The 16,812-nt window shown below is 51.2% G+C and overlaps 1 protein-coding gene across 1 annotated transcript; it reads left to right on the top strand.

Moving 5' to 3' along the window:
• The first annotated feature begins 1,415 nt into the window (after window positions 1–1,415).
• LOC100903885 (Potassium voltage-gated channel protein Shaker) lies at window positions 1,416–10,802 on the top strand. Its single transcript, XM_029111158.1, has 8 exons — window positions 1,416–1,567; window positions 2,410–2,666; window positions 3,407–3,677; window positions 5,982–6,322; window positions 8,125–8,346; window positions 8,787–8,938; window positions 9,659–9,958; window positions 10,641–10,802. Exons 1-8 carry the CDS (start codon window positions 1,416–1,418, stop codon window positions 10,800–10,802), a joined length of 1,857 nt encoding a protein of 618 aa, XP_028966991.1.
• The last annotated feature ends 6,010 nt before the right edge of the window (window positions 10,803–16,812 follow it).

Raw genomic sequence — 16,812 nt, 5'->3', positions numbered from 1 at the left:
CACTTGTTCAGGGCTAGAGCAGCGCGTAAGGGCCCGGCGACCTATTATTCTTTTTTCCATCTCGCCTAACAACGTGCATACTGTGTCTCTGTGTGGAGGTGGTGGCGGTGTAAATACCTCGGAGAACATACTTCGATCTCGGGAGCCCAGTGGGGCTCCGACGTTCCTCCCGCACTCATCGAAGTTCTGCTCACTCATGATGTCCTACAAGCCGCCTGCGCCTCGTCCAACGGCGTGCAAGAGCTCCTCCGAAAGTTTGGCGGTCGGCGTGCTTTCGGCAATGACGCGTGCTGAGCCCGAGCACGCGCTGCGGAGAATGCGGATTGCACGCGATGCCGAGAAAATGTGAATTCGTGGAATAGTCGGGCTCTTTCTGACGTTTAGGTTCTTCCAATTGACTCTGTGAAAACTCTGAATTTGTGCTTTTCCGAACACTCGAGAGCCCTAGTTCCGATTGTTGTCGTCAACCGCGCGGTACTGGGCATCGGTCGATCTGGTCATCGTTCCTCAAAATGGTTTCCTCGTCGAGTAACCATGGTACCCCTGGATCCCTGTCCGCCGCATCGGAAATACCGCGGACTTTCGAGCTTCCGGATCTCTGAACCAGCGTACCGAGGGTATCAGCAGATCGTTCTCGTCGGGACCGGGAGTTTTCATGTGTTGGTTTTGTGTCAAATCGTGTTGAACAACAAGAAGCGAAAAACAGCTATGTTCCTGATCGCTGTGAAGACTGGCGAGTTATAGAGTGAGAGCGCCGTGATTCGCTCGCCTTTCTGTGATGGTGTGATTGTGCCAACTATATGTGAGATAGTTTATTCGGGCCATTCGTTCGCGAGCAGCGATTTCACGTGGCAACAACAATCGCCAAACCGTTTACGATAACGAAACAGGGGAAAAGAGAAACAGCGGAGACTCCGAGCAGAGTGGCAGCAGTGAGCGTTTCAGCGTCGTCGGTCGTCGTCGGCGAAGGAGGTGGCTTCTCTGAACAAAGAGCTGCGATGCCCGCACTCGCTTGCTCGTCGTCATCGCTGTCGCTGCTGCTGCCGCTGCCGCCGCCACCGCAGCCGCCGCGGCTCTCGAGTTCATCTCATTGGGGCTATTAACGCCTCAGCGTCATCATCTCGCATTTCTCACTGGTCCGACTCGTCTCTCTGAAACCGCTATCGCAGACAGCGAAAGTCTGCCCCGCGCAACAACCTCACGTGTCTCTGTCTTTCCCTTCAATCGCCCCTTCCGTCTGCTGTCTATCGGTCCGGCCGTCGCGTTCCTCCAAACGTCCATAACGACCAACCTGTCGATAGCGGGTCTCAGGACCGATCTCTCGGCCTACCGGTGCGTCTTCCGTTGCGAGGTCTACCCTGCTTATCGCCAGCATTGGTTGTCTGCTCAAAGTGTTCTGCTATGTGGTTGGAGCCATGTTTCGTGTGGGCACGGCTATGGGAGGTGGAGGTGGCGGTGGCGGAGGCGGCGGTGGTGGTGGGGGAGGGGCCGGGGCGGCGGAGCAGCGTGCGTCCGAGAGACAGAACACCTCACACCATCTACCGAGCGGATGGGACCACAAAAGGAAGTACGTGCGTGCAGTGTGATTTTCCCGGCCTTAATTGAACGCACGGTCGGTTGTCATTGAAAAGAGGAACTACGACACGATGACTTCTGATGATTGCTCTTGCTCGGAAGGCGCAAACCGCCCCCCGGCGAACCGGAATTCGAGGGATTCCATGCGGGTAAATTGCTCCGCTCATTCGGGAGGTTCCTCCTAGATAGGCTTCCGGATGGTATGAATTTTCGTTCAGAGAAGTCGCTCAAAGTCTCGAATACATCTGACGTCCTTGGCAAAATCACGTCATCAAGAAAAAAAAATCCAATCGGGTGGATTGGAATCCATCTGGAGTCCGCGTGTATCTTGAGAGCTCTCGCAGACAGTCTCCGCGAATGGCTACGAGTGCTATCGTGGAACAATCCCAAAAACGCTTACGTATATAATATACGGGCTCTTTATACACCGTTTCCCCTTCGTAGCGAGTAAACCTAAGCGACTTCGAGCCGAAGCAATCAAGCGTAGACCTAAGCTTTTTTCACGCTGTTTTTACGAGAGTGTCCGGTTTGCTGAGCTTATTAAAGATGAGAGCAATGATGCCGGACCTTTCCAACGGCTGCTCCCGCTGTTGGGACCCGTTGCGGGCCCGAGCATATAGTGCTAATAATTGTACGTTGCGAAGGGAGTTTCGATAAGCCATCGTGATGCGAGGACCGCCTGTTCAACCCGACTGATGGGACTGGAAAGAAGGAAGAACCCCACGGATACTCAAGCGAATACGCTAGAATGAGCAAGCAGTTGGGAGTGAGTCAAGCAGCACAAACAGCGTGGAGGCGAGCAAGTGTGTAACTTTATCTCTCGTTTTATTACAGGTCGCTGCCCAAGATAGTCGGCTCGAACGAAGGCTGCGATCAAAACGCCGGTCAAGTCCACGTTGGAGAAGCGAACCAGGGCTTCTACCAACAAGCCGCCGGAAATGGAGCTGCAGGCCCGGGTGGAACCTCCGAAACTAACTTCGAACCAATTACACATGACCACTCACTCTGCGAGAGAGTCACCATCAATGTATCGGGGCTCCGCTTCGAAACTCAGCTGAGGACTTTGAAACAATTTCCGGACACGCTTTTGGGTATGTAGCATTTAGTCACAGGGGAATGGAAAAGCAAATCGGCGATGAATGTGACCCGGAGGAACCCGGAGCCGACAAACTTCACTCGTTTGACTCAGTGTCCAGGAGACGTTCCAAGATCCTTGCTCGAAAAAAAAGGCACTTCCTTCGGCTGCGGCGGCGGCGGTGGCTGCGGTGATGGCGACCGAGGTGCTCTTCATTGCCCGAACCGAACGGCCTCGGGACTCCGTAATGGAGGAGTTACAAGAACTACTCTTTATAGAGACGGACGTCTAGTCACGCAATCCCCACCCATCCACCCAAACTGCCGAAATTGCCAGACTGCCCCGCCGTCGACCGACCGACCGACCGAGTCGGCTTGTCCGCTAGTTCTCCAGCCGGAGGGAACAGCATCGGTGACCGTCCACCTTAGCTTGCATCGAGGTTTTATCTCCTGAAAAATTACGGTCCTGCACGGTCTCTTATAGGGACACGGCCGTCGTTTGCCATCGGCACAAAAGCGCTTTGTAACATCGAGGACAGAGCAGACAGCTCGCGAGGCGGGCAAACTCTGAGGGTTCTTTGATCCCGCAGCGCTTCGGGGAAGCGGGAATGCGGGAATGCAGATCGGCGGGATTGCGGCTCATTGGTTCACAGATAGGAAAACAGGGATTCGTTCGCTATTCGCTTCGTCTGACTAGCGGCTAACGGGGTGCCAGGCGTTCCCGGTTCTGTCACGCTAACAGTGTCGTTTGCCACAGGCGACGCCCGGCGTAGAATTCGCTACTACGATCCTCTACGAAACGAATATTTCTTCGACCGCAATCGGCCCTCGTTCGACGCAATTTTATACTACTACCAGAGCGGTGGACGGCTGAGGAGGCCGGTGAGTGTCCCGTTGGACGTGTTCGCCGAGGAAATCAAATTTTTCGAGCTCGGAGAAGGAGCTTTTAACAAGTTTCGAGAAGACGAGGGCTTCATCAAGGAGGAAGAGCGGCCGCTTCCTGCCAACGAATTCCAAAGGAAAATGTGGTAAGTTGTTCTGCCGATGACCTATTTATCTGCATGCACCCTTGTGTTGAGTTCAAACGCTCGGTACATCGAGATTGTTGTCAGGGGAAGCGATCGTTGGGGGAAAGAAATTCCGAGCTGGGTCGCGGCTCCAGGGGAACCTATTTTCGCCTTGGTGCAACATTGAGTATAGTCTCACAATACATGTTCGATGTCGGTTTCCCCGGTATGGGGCCGTGAGCACGTGGGATGGGCTTTCGGGGGTCACGGAGCAGCGACGGCAGCTCTTCCGTCGCCCGACCGTTTGGGAGAAGTTTGACTCGTGAGTTCAAGAAGACTTCTAGCATCCCATCGTCGGTATATTCGAGCCAACTTGTTGACTTCTGTGTGTATATCCGTGTAATTTCTCGGACGGAGTTTAGCCGAAAGGATTCACGAGGAGCGCTGCAATCAATATCAGATAGGACTGCTGCTTCCACTAACTCAGTGAGGATGCCTCATCGAATGGGCTCGGGACAGAGTTTGCCCAGGATATTATGCTCATCGATGGCGCCTCTATCACTGCTTCAACGAATTTTCGTCTGGAACTGCCGGTTCCCCTCATGAACTCGACGCGGCGTCAGGCTTCTCAGATTCTTAATGGGCCGGTAATCAGGAAAACCCGCAGGCGACTCCGGCGAATCTTCTGATCTTGAGACCCTGAAACATTGGCTCCTGAGACCGGCTGATATCCATGCTCGCACTATCTCATCCAGACACCAAGTTTACCCCCGGGAAATCGTCCACGTATTGGAGGAGCTTGGGTTCCAAGAGGGTATGGTTCCTCGAGAACCTCTCATACGAGTCCGAAACGAGCCAAAGTTTCCCCTGTGGCTGATCGCGTCCCACACCAGGCTGGACCCTGGGTCCAGGGCGGGCTTTCTGCTGCGTGGAATTTTCTCAAATTGAGAGAATCGAGCAACAACGCCCGGAGTTGTCTGAACGCTCGGGATCGAATTTTTGCTCGTCAATGTGATACACCCCTGAGCGATTCGAAAGGTTTCATTCATGTTCCGAAATCGTATGTTATCTGCGCTCGGCTACGTGAACATATGTTGGATTCTCCTTAATTCACACCCCCTTCAATTCGCGGATCCTAATAATTCGCGATTCGCGGGGATTTTCAGGAGGATTTGGGTCAATTCGCTGGTAGAGCCCATGCTGGACGATCCGCCAATCCGAAAAAAAACCGCGAATTATCCGATAACTCGTGATTCGCGGGTCAAAATCAAAACTCCCTAGGTCGCGGATTAAGGGCACTCTGCTTTCTATTGTATACGACATCAACCCGGCCTCATGCGAGCACGAGCGAGCTGCAGCCTGGACTTCTCTTGCGAAGAGGAGGAGCTATGTGCGATCAATTTACCCCGGATGAGATGCTCCTCTCGACGAGGCGATCACGAGTAGCGGGCTTTGTGAACTTCTCTTTCCGATGCAAGTTCAGTTCTCCCGTTCAAATTGAAGCTTTGGTTCGTACCGTGTCCCAAGAGTCAAGCGCCAAAGACCCTCAATTTGGCGTCGAGAGTGTGGACGAGTTATGTAATGCACGGCGCTCGAGCTTTCTGCTCTCCAGAAGCTCAGAAACGTCGGATTCGATGAACTTTCCCGATGGAAAACCGGAACCCGTCCCTCTCACGGTCGTCCGGCGCGCCTCCCCACGACAGTTGTAAGCCGCTCGATTGATTCCTTTATGACGAGTCATCAAGCTCGCTTCCCTTCATGTTCGCGCATTCCATGATACCTCATGAAGCAATCGGCATCCGGTTTCAAGTAAGGAGACTTCATAGTATTGGCTCGGTGGCGTACTCGATGATGCCGACGTCGCTCTAAGGGCTCAAATCCGATTTCCATGGGAGTTTCGTTTTCCGAGGAGCTTCGCCTTGTCCCAGAGCCGTAAGCGACGACACCGTACAATCCCTGACCACAGCGAAAAGATGGGGGATTACCGTCTTCCACGGCGAGCTGAGCCGAGACTCTCTCCTTCGGAAAAACGCGTTCAAACTTCACTTGGAGTGCCCCCATCTCTCTCCGGTCGAGGAGTACAAGTCGACATCCTAGCAGCTCAGCAAACATTCCGTCCCTTGCTGTGGTCAGATTCGAGAACAGCATCGAATCTATTGCTCAATATGAGGAAAAATCCCCTAGACTGGGGATTAGGTCTGAGCCGAAGCGGGGGGAGCAAATCTCGAGGAGAACTCTTGATTTGGAAATAAAGTGCAACGGGCCATATCAGCCCGAAGCATCCGTACGCCGAGGAACAGGACTACAGATTTGCTTCCATTTCAGGTTGTTATTCGAATACCCGGAAAGCTCACAAGCCGCACGTGTAGTGGCCATCATCTCCGTGGTTGTAATCCTGCTATCGATCGTGATTTTCTGCCTGGAAACGCTGCCCGTGTTCAAGCACTATCGGATGTTCGCCGTCGCTGGGAACAAGACTCGTGTAGTTGAGGACGAAGTTCCAAAACTCACGGAACCGTTCTTTCTCATCGAGACATGCTGTATCGTCTGGTTTACATTTGAACTGGCTGTCAGATTCTCAGCCTGTCCGTGCAAATTCGCATTTTTCAAAGACGTCATGAACAGCATTGATCTAATCGCCATCATTCCCTACTTTATCACACTAGGTGAGCTCGTACCCTTTGACCTTCCATTTCGGGCCTTGGATTGATTACACATACATATGTATCCCCTTCGAGGGTCAGGACGAAGAGTCTCGACCAACTCACTAGCAATTGCTCTGCATCATTGTGAGAGGTTTTCTGGTTGAATATCCGTCGACTGACCCCCCGTTCTTGTTGGGTGCCTGTCTCGGACCCCATGACTGCCTCAAACGGCGACTCACTGATATATTTATTGTGAGCGCGCTCCACGGCTCTGGATGCCCGGAGGGGGAAATCGAAAATACGGTGCCTCTTCATTCTGAAAAGATGTGGCGAACCCGCCTGCGGTGTGACTGAGCCCTCATCCACAAATCAAGAACCCTCTGAATCTGTAGCGCGGAACAGAAGGATGGCGTCCTTATTTTTTCCCCCGTTCAGGTGCAAATATCGCTGGCGCCGATGCCAGCAGCTTCTCATACATGTCTTCTCCAGCGCTGGCGTGATGAATTAGGAGATGATAATGAGCCGCGTCCGACACCGCTTGTTGCAGTTTGCGGAGACCCTGAATCTCGTTTCGATTCTGTTCCTGTATTCATTGAATGGACTTATTCGTATCGATCAGGGAGTGCACCGCTTCGTCGCTCATATCAGTCCTGCGGCCGCTCAACCCTCTCCGCCCTACAGGAATGTCGGGAGGTCGGCAGCTATTCACAAAACACCCGTCAATGTTTTGTTCGGCATTCTCGTACACATACCGTAAACGATGCTCGAACTCAGTGAAACCCATCTGTTAGCGACGACGACGTGTGAATGGCACCTGTTGCAAGAGTCCGCGCATCAATGTCTCTTCAGTGTTTTTATTGGCGTCGCGTCGGCATCGTCTCGCTTTCTCGCCTCAGCTTATACGGTGGACCATGTTTCGCGCCAAGCGAGCCGATTCGTACATTTCCGTGAGCGTCGGGCTGCCGCATGAGGATGTGAAATCTTCCCGAGCATTCCCAAGAGAACAGCTCGAGCAAGCCCTTGAACTACGCATAGGTATGCCGAAGCCGGTCGAACGAGTTAGTACCTTGGTTCGGAGCGAAAAACGTCCTGCGAGATTCGCTCTCGCATGTTCATCGTCGAAACTGTGCAAGTCAGAGCTGTGGCTCTCCAAAAATCGCAGATTCGATGAGAACCCGTCGAAGCCGTACATATGTCGCATCAGTTGAAAGACCAGTCGACCGGCCATCGAGGTTGCCCTGCCGAGCGGCCGTCCGGATGGTGTGCTGGCGGGCTGGCTGAGTGCGCGGTGTTTCTTTCCACGAGATTACTGGTCGCATGTTCTATAAATAAGCACTCCTGCACTTGACCCAGTTGGTCTAGCGAGAAAAGTACTCGTAGGCGTAATCGCCGGCTTTCGGAGAGGCTCAACGGGGAGGAAATCTCGGGAGCGCTCGCAGATTTCGCCACCAATCCTAATCTTCGATCGAAAGGTCAACAGTGACGCTATTACGAGCAACTCTTCTAATCAACTCGCCCGTCGCCTTCATCATTGTCATTGCCGAGCAATCTTCTGTAGCAGCGTCTCTCGGGATCCGATAATTATCGACGACGGGAGGGCGATGAAGATCATTCATGGTTTGGAACGCGCCCAAGATCAATTACCCTCATGATGGTCCTCGACGGCAGATTTATATCCCGTTCTATTGGGGGGAGGGGTGGTTGATCGACGTTCAGCGGTCGCAAGAATTTTCCTGCTGAACGATCATATCATCGGAGGGTCGGAAACCCATAACCTATACTTTAGCTCTCTCTGATCGTATTTTCTTTTCTCCACGCCGCAGGTACGGTGATCGCTCGTGAACGGGAAGGCCCCTCATTGCTGCCGCCAGGAGATAAGTCCTCGAATCAGGCAATGTCCCTAGCTATACTTAGGGTCATCCGCCTCGTGCGTGTGTTTCGAATATTCAAACTTTCACGGCACTCCAAAGGACTTCAAATCCTCGGTCGGACTCTGAAGGCTTCTATGAGAGAGTTAGGACTACTCATATTTTTCCTATTCATTGGTGAGTACCGCGAGCTCCCTTTCGCATTCCATTCGAGCATCGGTTTCTCACGGGAGATCTGAGCTACTTGAGCTGGAGATCTCCGAAAAGTTCCCTCGACTTATCTGCGTCAGATTCCCGTGGAGAATCGTCTCTCAGACTCATTGAACGGGCTTCAGTAACTTCGTTCCGGAGAGCTTCTCCGCCGACAGTAGATCGGTGTTTAAGTCCCCTCTAGATCTGTGTGCTGTCTCATTCTGTTTCGTGATGGGTCAGGTTATAAAACCGATGTTTTGGCTTTTTGATCAGCTGTCAAGGTGACCGCTCCCGCTGACGTCGGCGTTGTTGTAATTGCTGCGGGGGCTCTTATTGTTGTCGTAGCTGTCGACGCCATCAGAGTCGGGCCTCATGAATGGCCTATTGGTAGGGATGGCCTTACCTAAGGATGTTTGTTGTTCTAGGTGTGATACTATTCTCATCAGCGGTTTACTACGCAGAAGCTGACTCCGAAAGGTCGTACTTTAAGAGCATTCCAGACGCGTTCTGGTGGGCTGTGGTCACCATGACCACAGTGGGTTACGGAGATATGAGACCCGTTGGTATCTGGGGCAAGGTGAGTCCACTAGCTCGTCGGCGGCGATTCCGTGCTGATATCGAATGTTGATGTGATCGATGAGGGGACTAATGCACCAGCCACATTTCATCGTCTCGCTCCTCTCGCTTGTTGCGTTTATTTACTTTCCTAGATGTTTATATCGCTTATACATCGGACGGTTTATTGTTATTATCACGGACCGTTTACTAGAAGCATATTTCCTCCATGTCTCGACCGCCTACTGTCTGACTCTTTCGCTCGGTGCTGGCGGTCGTGCTGATGGTGTTGATCGATCCTACTACGCAGCTTGACTCATTTTAATACGCATAAGCTCGTTTCCCGACCATCATTTGATGTTTGCTTTCGTCCGGGTTCACCCAGACAGTGGCAGGAAATCATGTTGAGACGATAAAATGCATGCCGGGTCCTCTGAATGAGAGGGTGTGCAAGCGCACCTCTCAAACGCGATTCTGGTCACGTCAGCTGTGAATAATGTATCACTCAGCTGGTTCAGTGCCTATGGAAACGAATCTACGTAGCTCCCTGAATCGGTATACGATGGACGACCGACTTCCAGATTTCGGAGGCGTCAGTGATTAGCGCGGAAAAACTTTAGTGACCGACAATGAGACATAGGCTCCTCCCCGGAGGAAAAATCGCAAGAATAAGCTTACAATCTCGTCCCAACGAAACAGCCCAGAATCTTCTCCGAGAAAACGAATTCCGCTCCGATTTTAGGTGGTGGGTTCACTATGCGCAATTGCGGGAGTGCTCACAATTGCTCTGCCCGTTCCTGTGATCGTGTCCAATTTCAACTACTTCTATCATCGGGAAACGGACCAAGAGGAGATGCACGGGGCCCACAACTTCTCGCACGTAACGTCGTGCCCTTATCTGCCTGGGGGCAACGGTGCGGGCGTTGAAGAGATACCATCCTCTCAGAAAGGCTCCATGCAGTTCAAGCAGAGCGCTACCACCATGACTTCTACCAACCCCAACATAATTACAGCGGCTTCGCCCACCAATCAACAACGACTGGTAGGAATTTCAAAAGAATTTGCATTTGGAATCACATGATTGAATAGGATCTCGGAAGACCTCCGCTAGGCTTGAACCATTGACCTTCATCCATAACAGTGTCTTTTGTTCGGTCACCTGGTGATGAAAAGTTCAGTTTACCGATTCATTTTTGAGTAAGTCCACGGCTCGGTTCCGGAGAACCAAGATGCTTCAAGTAATGCTCTCTCGGAGGGCAATGAGAACGCTCATACCTCGCCCGAGTCCGCAAGGGGTCGAGGCGGAACTTCGAGAATCCTCCGATTATATTTTGATCGATGACGAGATCGTTCGAACAATAAGTGATAGCAGTTGAGCGCCTTCGGTCTCGGTCGCTCTTCAATTATTCAAAATATTGGAATTTTCCTTCTTTCGGGGCGGCTCTCAGGCCCGCCTCCGCTAATTAAGTCTTATGCGATTACGCGCCATATCTATCGAAAACCCTCATCGGCTGCTCCACGGCGGAGGTCGAGCGGCGGCCGTACTCACCTGAAATAGGTCGGGGTTTGACCTTCATCCCACCTCGAAGCGTTGCGAAAGTTGCCCCCGGGCCAGCAGTGTGGCCGGGCTTCCGCTAGGGAGAGTCTATCACCAAATGAGCAAACCTAATCCATCCTTGAACTAATCCTAGCGAGCGAACTCATTCTTTTTTTTGGAATTTCAGGCAAGCATGACTTGCAAGTCGTTGGAAGCAGATTGCTGGTCGTGCTCTAGCGCAGGTGGGGGCGAAACTGAGGGCGCGCCCGATCTGAACTCCTTGACGGCGCCTCTCACGGAGTCGACAGTGGCCCCATCGCCTGAGAAACGCTTCGAGACCGACGTATGATCGCGATTTCTCGCTGCATTCGTTCTCGAGAAAACTTCTTCCAAAGACTGGGAGAGAAGCCAGCTGTCGCCATCAGCCGCACGAACAAACTCAACGACTGACTAATTGACTGACAGACTAACGGTGTCTACGATTATGTCTCCGAGAGAACAGTCGACGAGGAAAACGAACCACTCGCCGACTTGCGTAGAGCTGACGCCACTGCCAGGAAAATCATGATGTAGACGAAACCGACAATATGGGATGTCTGCGTCCAACGCAGCCGCAACATAGAATCTTCAACTCAATGGATAGAGAGCCTTGCCAGATCGTGCCACCGTACCCTGGGCTCCCGAAATCGACAGGATAGCCCAGTTAACTTGTGCAAGTGTTGGCCAAAGATCAACGCATGCAAAGCTATAGTGCGTAGGAAGTAGACTGAGAGTTCCATCGTCGTCCGTAATTACGTTGCGGATGAGAGAGAGAGAGAATCGGACGAAACACATTGTTGTTTTGGTCGTTCCCACAGCTCAACCCTTTGTATTGTCAATGCAGCGATAGGTGAGCTCGGATACGATCAGTCAGATCAACGAGCTACCGAACTCGCGGAAATCCAGACTATATACAGTCAAACAATCACAGACAAATAGATAAGCGTTAGGAATTCGTGTGCCATAGAGGAAGCGTGCAACTAAGCCTGAGAGCAGATGTCAGGATGGCTGGCTCGGAGAACTTCCTCCGACTAATATTCTTCTTTCACTCATGTTCGCTTCCGACGCTCTATCCGAAAATCTCCACCTCCTATAATGGAAACAAGACAGAGAGAAATGCATTTCCTCCTACCGTTATGTATCATGGCTCGAGGCTCATGGCCAATAGTAATTGGACTAATCCGGTCAGCGGCGAGATCATTTCGCTCAGCTGTTTGACAGCGCCAAGCTCCGGACTAAATCTCATATCTCTTCAATTTTCCGAAGAAGTCCGTCGGATGAGGAGTCAAGCTTCTGGAGAAACATCTGGACACCTGGATGAATTTACCGCGATGTAGAGGAGCAATTTTCTCAGTGGAGTCTTACACTGATGATAGTTCGATCTATGATGATTTTGATGCGAGACTGTCTGATGTGGATCATCTTCTCAATCGTTTGGTGGAAAGTAGTACCCGATGCGGATACGATGATGAGGATTGCATTCGGAGGGCTCGAGGCTTCGGAGCTCGGAGCATCGCGTGAGAAATCCCTCTTCAGAACGAATCTGTGTACATTCCCAAAGACCAAATGGTCCCGCGTTCGCTGGAGCAGCAGAAGCATCCTTGATTTCCGTAGAAGTCGCCATCTACCCTCCAAACTGTTGGGAAAGAGCTGTTGTTTTTTTCGTGCGGTTGCGCTCGTTGTACCTCGTCGACGGCTATTGCTCTCTTGTCGCAATTCTATGTGAGCGATCGCGGGGTTCTCCCTCGGTATGTATCTCTCTGATCGCGTCGATCTTTCCATTCTGAACCATCGATCCCCAATCTGATTACAAAGGTATGGTCGAACGTCAGAATTGCCATCGGTCGCCAGGAGAGGCATGTCGCTGCGAACCTTGACGCCGAAATCCCAGCCTCGAGAAGGCGGAGATGAACCAATGGAGGCAGCAAAGATCCGAAAGTTGGAGGCTGTAAGTCGCGTGGAACGAATCGTGACCTCGGTCGGACAATCAAAGTAGACTTTAGGTACGGAAGCTTCGCGGTGGCTCTCTCCCGCTTGCGTCAGGAAACGAGATACCAAGCGATTAGTACACTGGATTGAGTCATCATCGACTAAATTTGATGCTCCGATGGAGCAATGCAAAACTTTCCCTCCGGAGGCTACACTCTGGCCAAACGCAGCCTTCCGCAGCTGGATTAGCATCGAATTCCTCGATTCGAACGTCGAGGGCAAGCCTATTCGCCGCGACCAAGGGTCCAATCCTCACTTTCCAATGATGCGCAGAAATTGGCGTAGATATGCCGAGGTGGAGAATCGAAACCTTCGTTCCAAGGACTGCATCTGTGTTGTCTGGATTGAGTCTTTCTCTCGAAATGCAATTGACCCAGGAATGTATTTCTCTCGTCTTCCCCGCAATTCACTCAAGCTCTAAGAGTATTCACTGTCAAACACCGATCATGAAAGTTACACATGGAGCGAGTCTTGTCATCGAAGCCCCCATTCTGCTCATTTCTTCCTGAAACTTGAACGTTCACACAAACGCGCATTAAAGGACACGCTACCGCAGATATCGAATCTAATCACATTATTACAGCTACTATTTCACCTTCATTATGGCTACCGAAAAGATTGTCACCCCCATCATCACCCCTTTAGTTCTGATAATGCTAAGATTATTATCGCTATCGATGGCACTCCGAGTTAATGTACCTTTACTCGTACTGGTACTGCTTACAACCATCACTACTCAAACTATGGATGACTCTAGGGAATGGGCTCCGAAACGTCTCGGTCACTTGCATCGCCTCGTGAAACTAGATGAGAGACAAAGGCATCGTATTGTAAATGTTCATAGGGTTACTCTTATCACGAATTCTACTTCTCTGAAGGATTTCCTCTCCGATGGAGGTCCCACCGCTCCCTAATCATTAGCTGCCCCCGGTTGAGTTCCGCCGAAAGTACGACTCGTTATACCTACAGCTATGGTTGTCTCTTTGAACATTGCTGTGATTGAGTCCGCGAGTTGTTCGATGTTCGAATTTCGTTGGGGATTCTCTAAGCGTCCCATGGAAGACGATTGAGGAATTTCTCCCGAGCGGATACCTCCCGTGGATTCGTATGAGAATAACTCGACTCTAGATTCTTCACATTATTCTTCATACATCCGATGTTACGTACTATCCGTCAATCGTCTTCCGCTTACCTTTGCTGAGCCTCCACCAAATGTCGCATCATGTGCGATCTGTATGATCAAGACTCATAAATAATTTAAGGAAGGTCATCGCTGAACCCATCGGGATCATTCTTCGTAGTCGATGGGTCCGAATCTCGGGAGCGATATGAAGAAGAAGATGTGATCACATCTCACACGAGTGGAACGATCACCGTCTCTGGAGGAGAACGACTCTTCTTTCACGGTTATTCGAGCCGACTGTCGGCCAATGGTCGGCCTTTGAGGTTATACCGTTGTGTATTTTATGTATATTTCTTGCTCGTCGTCGTCAAAGTAGTGATCCGTCGAGATCAACGACAGTGATCTTCATGACAGAGACAGGTACATACCGCACGAGACCACTGATCGATTTTGACAATAGCTTCGATTGTTCGTGGAATCAGCTCTGAACTGACCACCGAAGAGATAACAGCTAAAGAACATTCAAAAGATGTCCAGCAAAACAAAATGAGCTGGATAGCTTTCAAAGTGTCTGACGAATGTTCGACGTCCGAACAATCGCTCTGCCGATAATTGATTGACCTTCTAATTCTAATCGAAGCAGCTCATGACAAGACAACCTGACGAGAACGAATCTTGAATTTCGCTCTCTACACGAAGAATTGTGGAGACCGGAAATCGCATGAGCCGACATTGCTTACGATGTATTAGAGGTTTCTTTAGGCGGTCGGTTGCCTTCGACTCGAATAATTCCAGAGTCTGCTTGAGAGGAATGCATCTCCACAATGGGGCTCTATTCGATCGCATCTCTCTAAGCTGAAAGAGTCTATAACCTCATGAGTGCGTAGATTATACCTAATTATCGATCGCGAGATTCATCCGTAAATTCTTCGAGGGTTTATTTTTCTTGTACGAGTTCAGGATTGTTGTTGATATTATCACCGCTTCCGACAGTACTACCATCACACATGTGGTTCATATACCAATCATCGATCATGTTATTGTTCGTCGGGGGGGAGATCATGTGCTGAACACGCTTGAGTTTGTGGAGAAACGCGAATCAATTACGAGGTCTGTGTTATCGATGAGGAAAAGATCGAAGTTTCGGAACTCTGCAGATGTGATGTCGTGAAGCTACTCGAGGAATCGATGCTTAATGAAGGCATTTGTTAGCGTTTTTAATAAATACAATACAGCACATTTGGCGTGATGTCTTCAATGTGTGCATGCAGTTGCGTGCAAACATAGTTTCCATAATAGCTGATACCGCGCTCTTTGGGATCTACGACCCTGCCCAGCGGATGATAATGATAGATGCATTGGGACAAACAATGATGCTGCAACTACGGAGGTGCTCGCACGAGCTATCTGCCCGACCGACGCTCCGGATAATGCGAGATCGTCAGAATTATAATCGAACTTCTCGTCAGTTATTGACTTTGAATCCGAGCGCGGTAGGCTCAGAGTCGTCCTGGGAGCTCCAGAGGGCGCTGTCGAACTCTGCGTGAGCGTTCCTCTGTCGATACCAGACCTCGGTTCGAAGTTCGATTTGCACAACTGAGCATTCAAAAATCGCGAGTCGGCTTGTCCAGAGCGTCCCTCAACCGTGCTGAATCCTCCCCGAAGATATCGAACGATGACCTCAAGGGAGGAACCGTTTTCGTGATAGGCAACAGAGTTCCCTTGAACACGACCAAGAAGTCGGGACTCACCCTTAAACGGAGAGCGGAGAATTTGAACACCGCGCCGTGGGAGTCAATACCTCAATGATGCGCTTATGGTTTAGCTTCATGCTGCTGAGACCGAACCCCGGAAGCCTACATGCTTTTGTTAATCGGGGTTCGGGGCTCTTCAACGCCTCGCTTTCCACGTATCGGTTTCGAGGAGTCTCGAGATACAGAAATCATACCATCCAGTCGGTCGCCTGAGTTCTTTCCAGACGAAATTAAGCGATCAGGAGAGAAATCGACGAGCACCGAAATACCCATTGGAAAAATTGGTAGGAAAACTTTCCTCGGAACGTCTGGGAAGGGGTCGGCAAGAATCTATTCCCGATGCTTCTGACCGTCGCGTCATCCCGCAGCTTTCCCAATGGAGCGGAACGCAGTGCCGATCCCAAAATTGTTCTCGCAGAGTGCAACACTTTTTACTCGAATGTATTTGACCTTTCACCTGAGATCCTCACCCTTCCTTTTCTCCCGTACGGAATGAGCTCCTCTTTTTTCGCGCCTAGCCCCGGCCTTCCTAGGCAGACTGTGCCTCACGCTGAACTCGATTTACAACGGACTCGCTCGACTCCGCCGATTCGATTGTTGAAAACAGTACATGATTATCTCTGAGCCGAGTCGCAGCCGACCGAGAAGGGGAAGGGGACTTTTCTTGCAAAATTGAATAATCCACACGGCACGCCACGGAGAGGCTCAAATGTGTGCGGGCGCGGGCGTTCCCAATTCTGTCACGCCAACAGACTCGTTAGGCGTCGTCGTCCCCGTTCCTCAAGACGGCGCGGCCGGCCGGCGCCGGATTAGATTTGACGATCCGACGGCGGAAAAACAGAAATGCCCGAGAGGTTTCGATCAAACCAGTTTCCCGACTATTTCCCTCCGACAGACGAGGCATTCGACGCGGATCGATCAATGATCACCCTTCAGCGGGCACTATGAGTCCTATGAGGGTTCTGTCGTGCTCGCATGTGCCCTCATCAAGGAGGGCATCATACGCAACTTCCTTGTAATCCTTCTGTCGACCCGAACTCCTGGTACGAAGACAACGGCGAAGTTCGGGGATTATTGGATATCTGCCTCGCCTCTCTCACAATGATGAGCACCCACAAGAGTGCACTGATGCACGCGACGAGGGAGATGCTGCCTTGGGGCTCACTGGGGAAAGAAATTCCGTCTGATATCTCTGTATGGTGCACAATCCGGATCGAGGGCTGCGCAACTCTCTTTGACGTTTCATATCGTTGGGAGGTCCTTGTGTACTGATTCAGTCGTCTTGCCGTGAGCCTCGGATCTCGGAAGATCTGGGATTCTTCTCTCCATGGATTCCGGCTCTTGAACTGACTCGCAGAAGCTCGACGAGCTCAGGGTTCAGTAATGGGCAATATGCAGGAATGACTTCGGAACTGCGGGGCTTCACATCGATTCGGCCGCTGGGGAAGACCTGC

Source organism: Galendromus occidentalis, unplaced genomic scaffold (assembly GCF_000255335.2).
Source record: "Galendromus occidentalis unplaced genomic scaffold, Mocc_1.1 scf7180000077360, whole genome shotgun sequence".
NCBI classification, from domain to species: Eukaryota; Metazoa; Arthropoda; class Arachnida; order Mesostigmata; family Phytoseiidae; genus Galendromus; species Galendromus occidentalis.
Note: the sequence above shows the minus strand (reverse complement) of the source record. Positions and strands in the feature narration are given on the sequence as shown.

Excerpts from the sequence above, each read along its gene's own strand:
- LOC100903885 (XM_029111158.1), top strand. The coding sequence starts at position 1,416 with ATGTTTCGTGTGGGCACGGCTATGGGAGGTGGAGGTGGCGGTGGCGGA. Across the intron at positions 1,568-2,409 it reads GGATGGGACCACAAAAGGAA|GTCGCTGCCCAAGATAGTCG; the intron begins GTACGTGCGTGC and ends GTTTTATTACAG. Across the intron at positions 6,323-8,124 it reads TCCCTACTTTATCACACTAG|GTACGGTGATCGCTCGTGAA; the intron begins GTGAGCTCGTAC and ends TCCACGCCGCAG.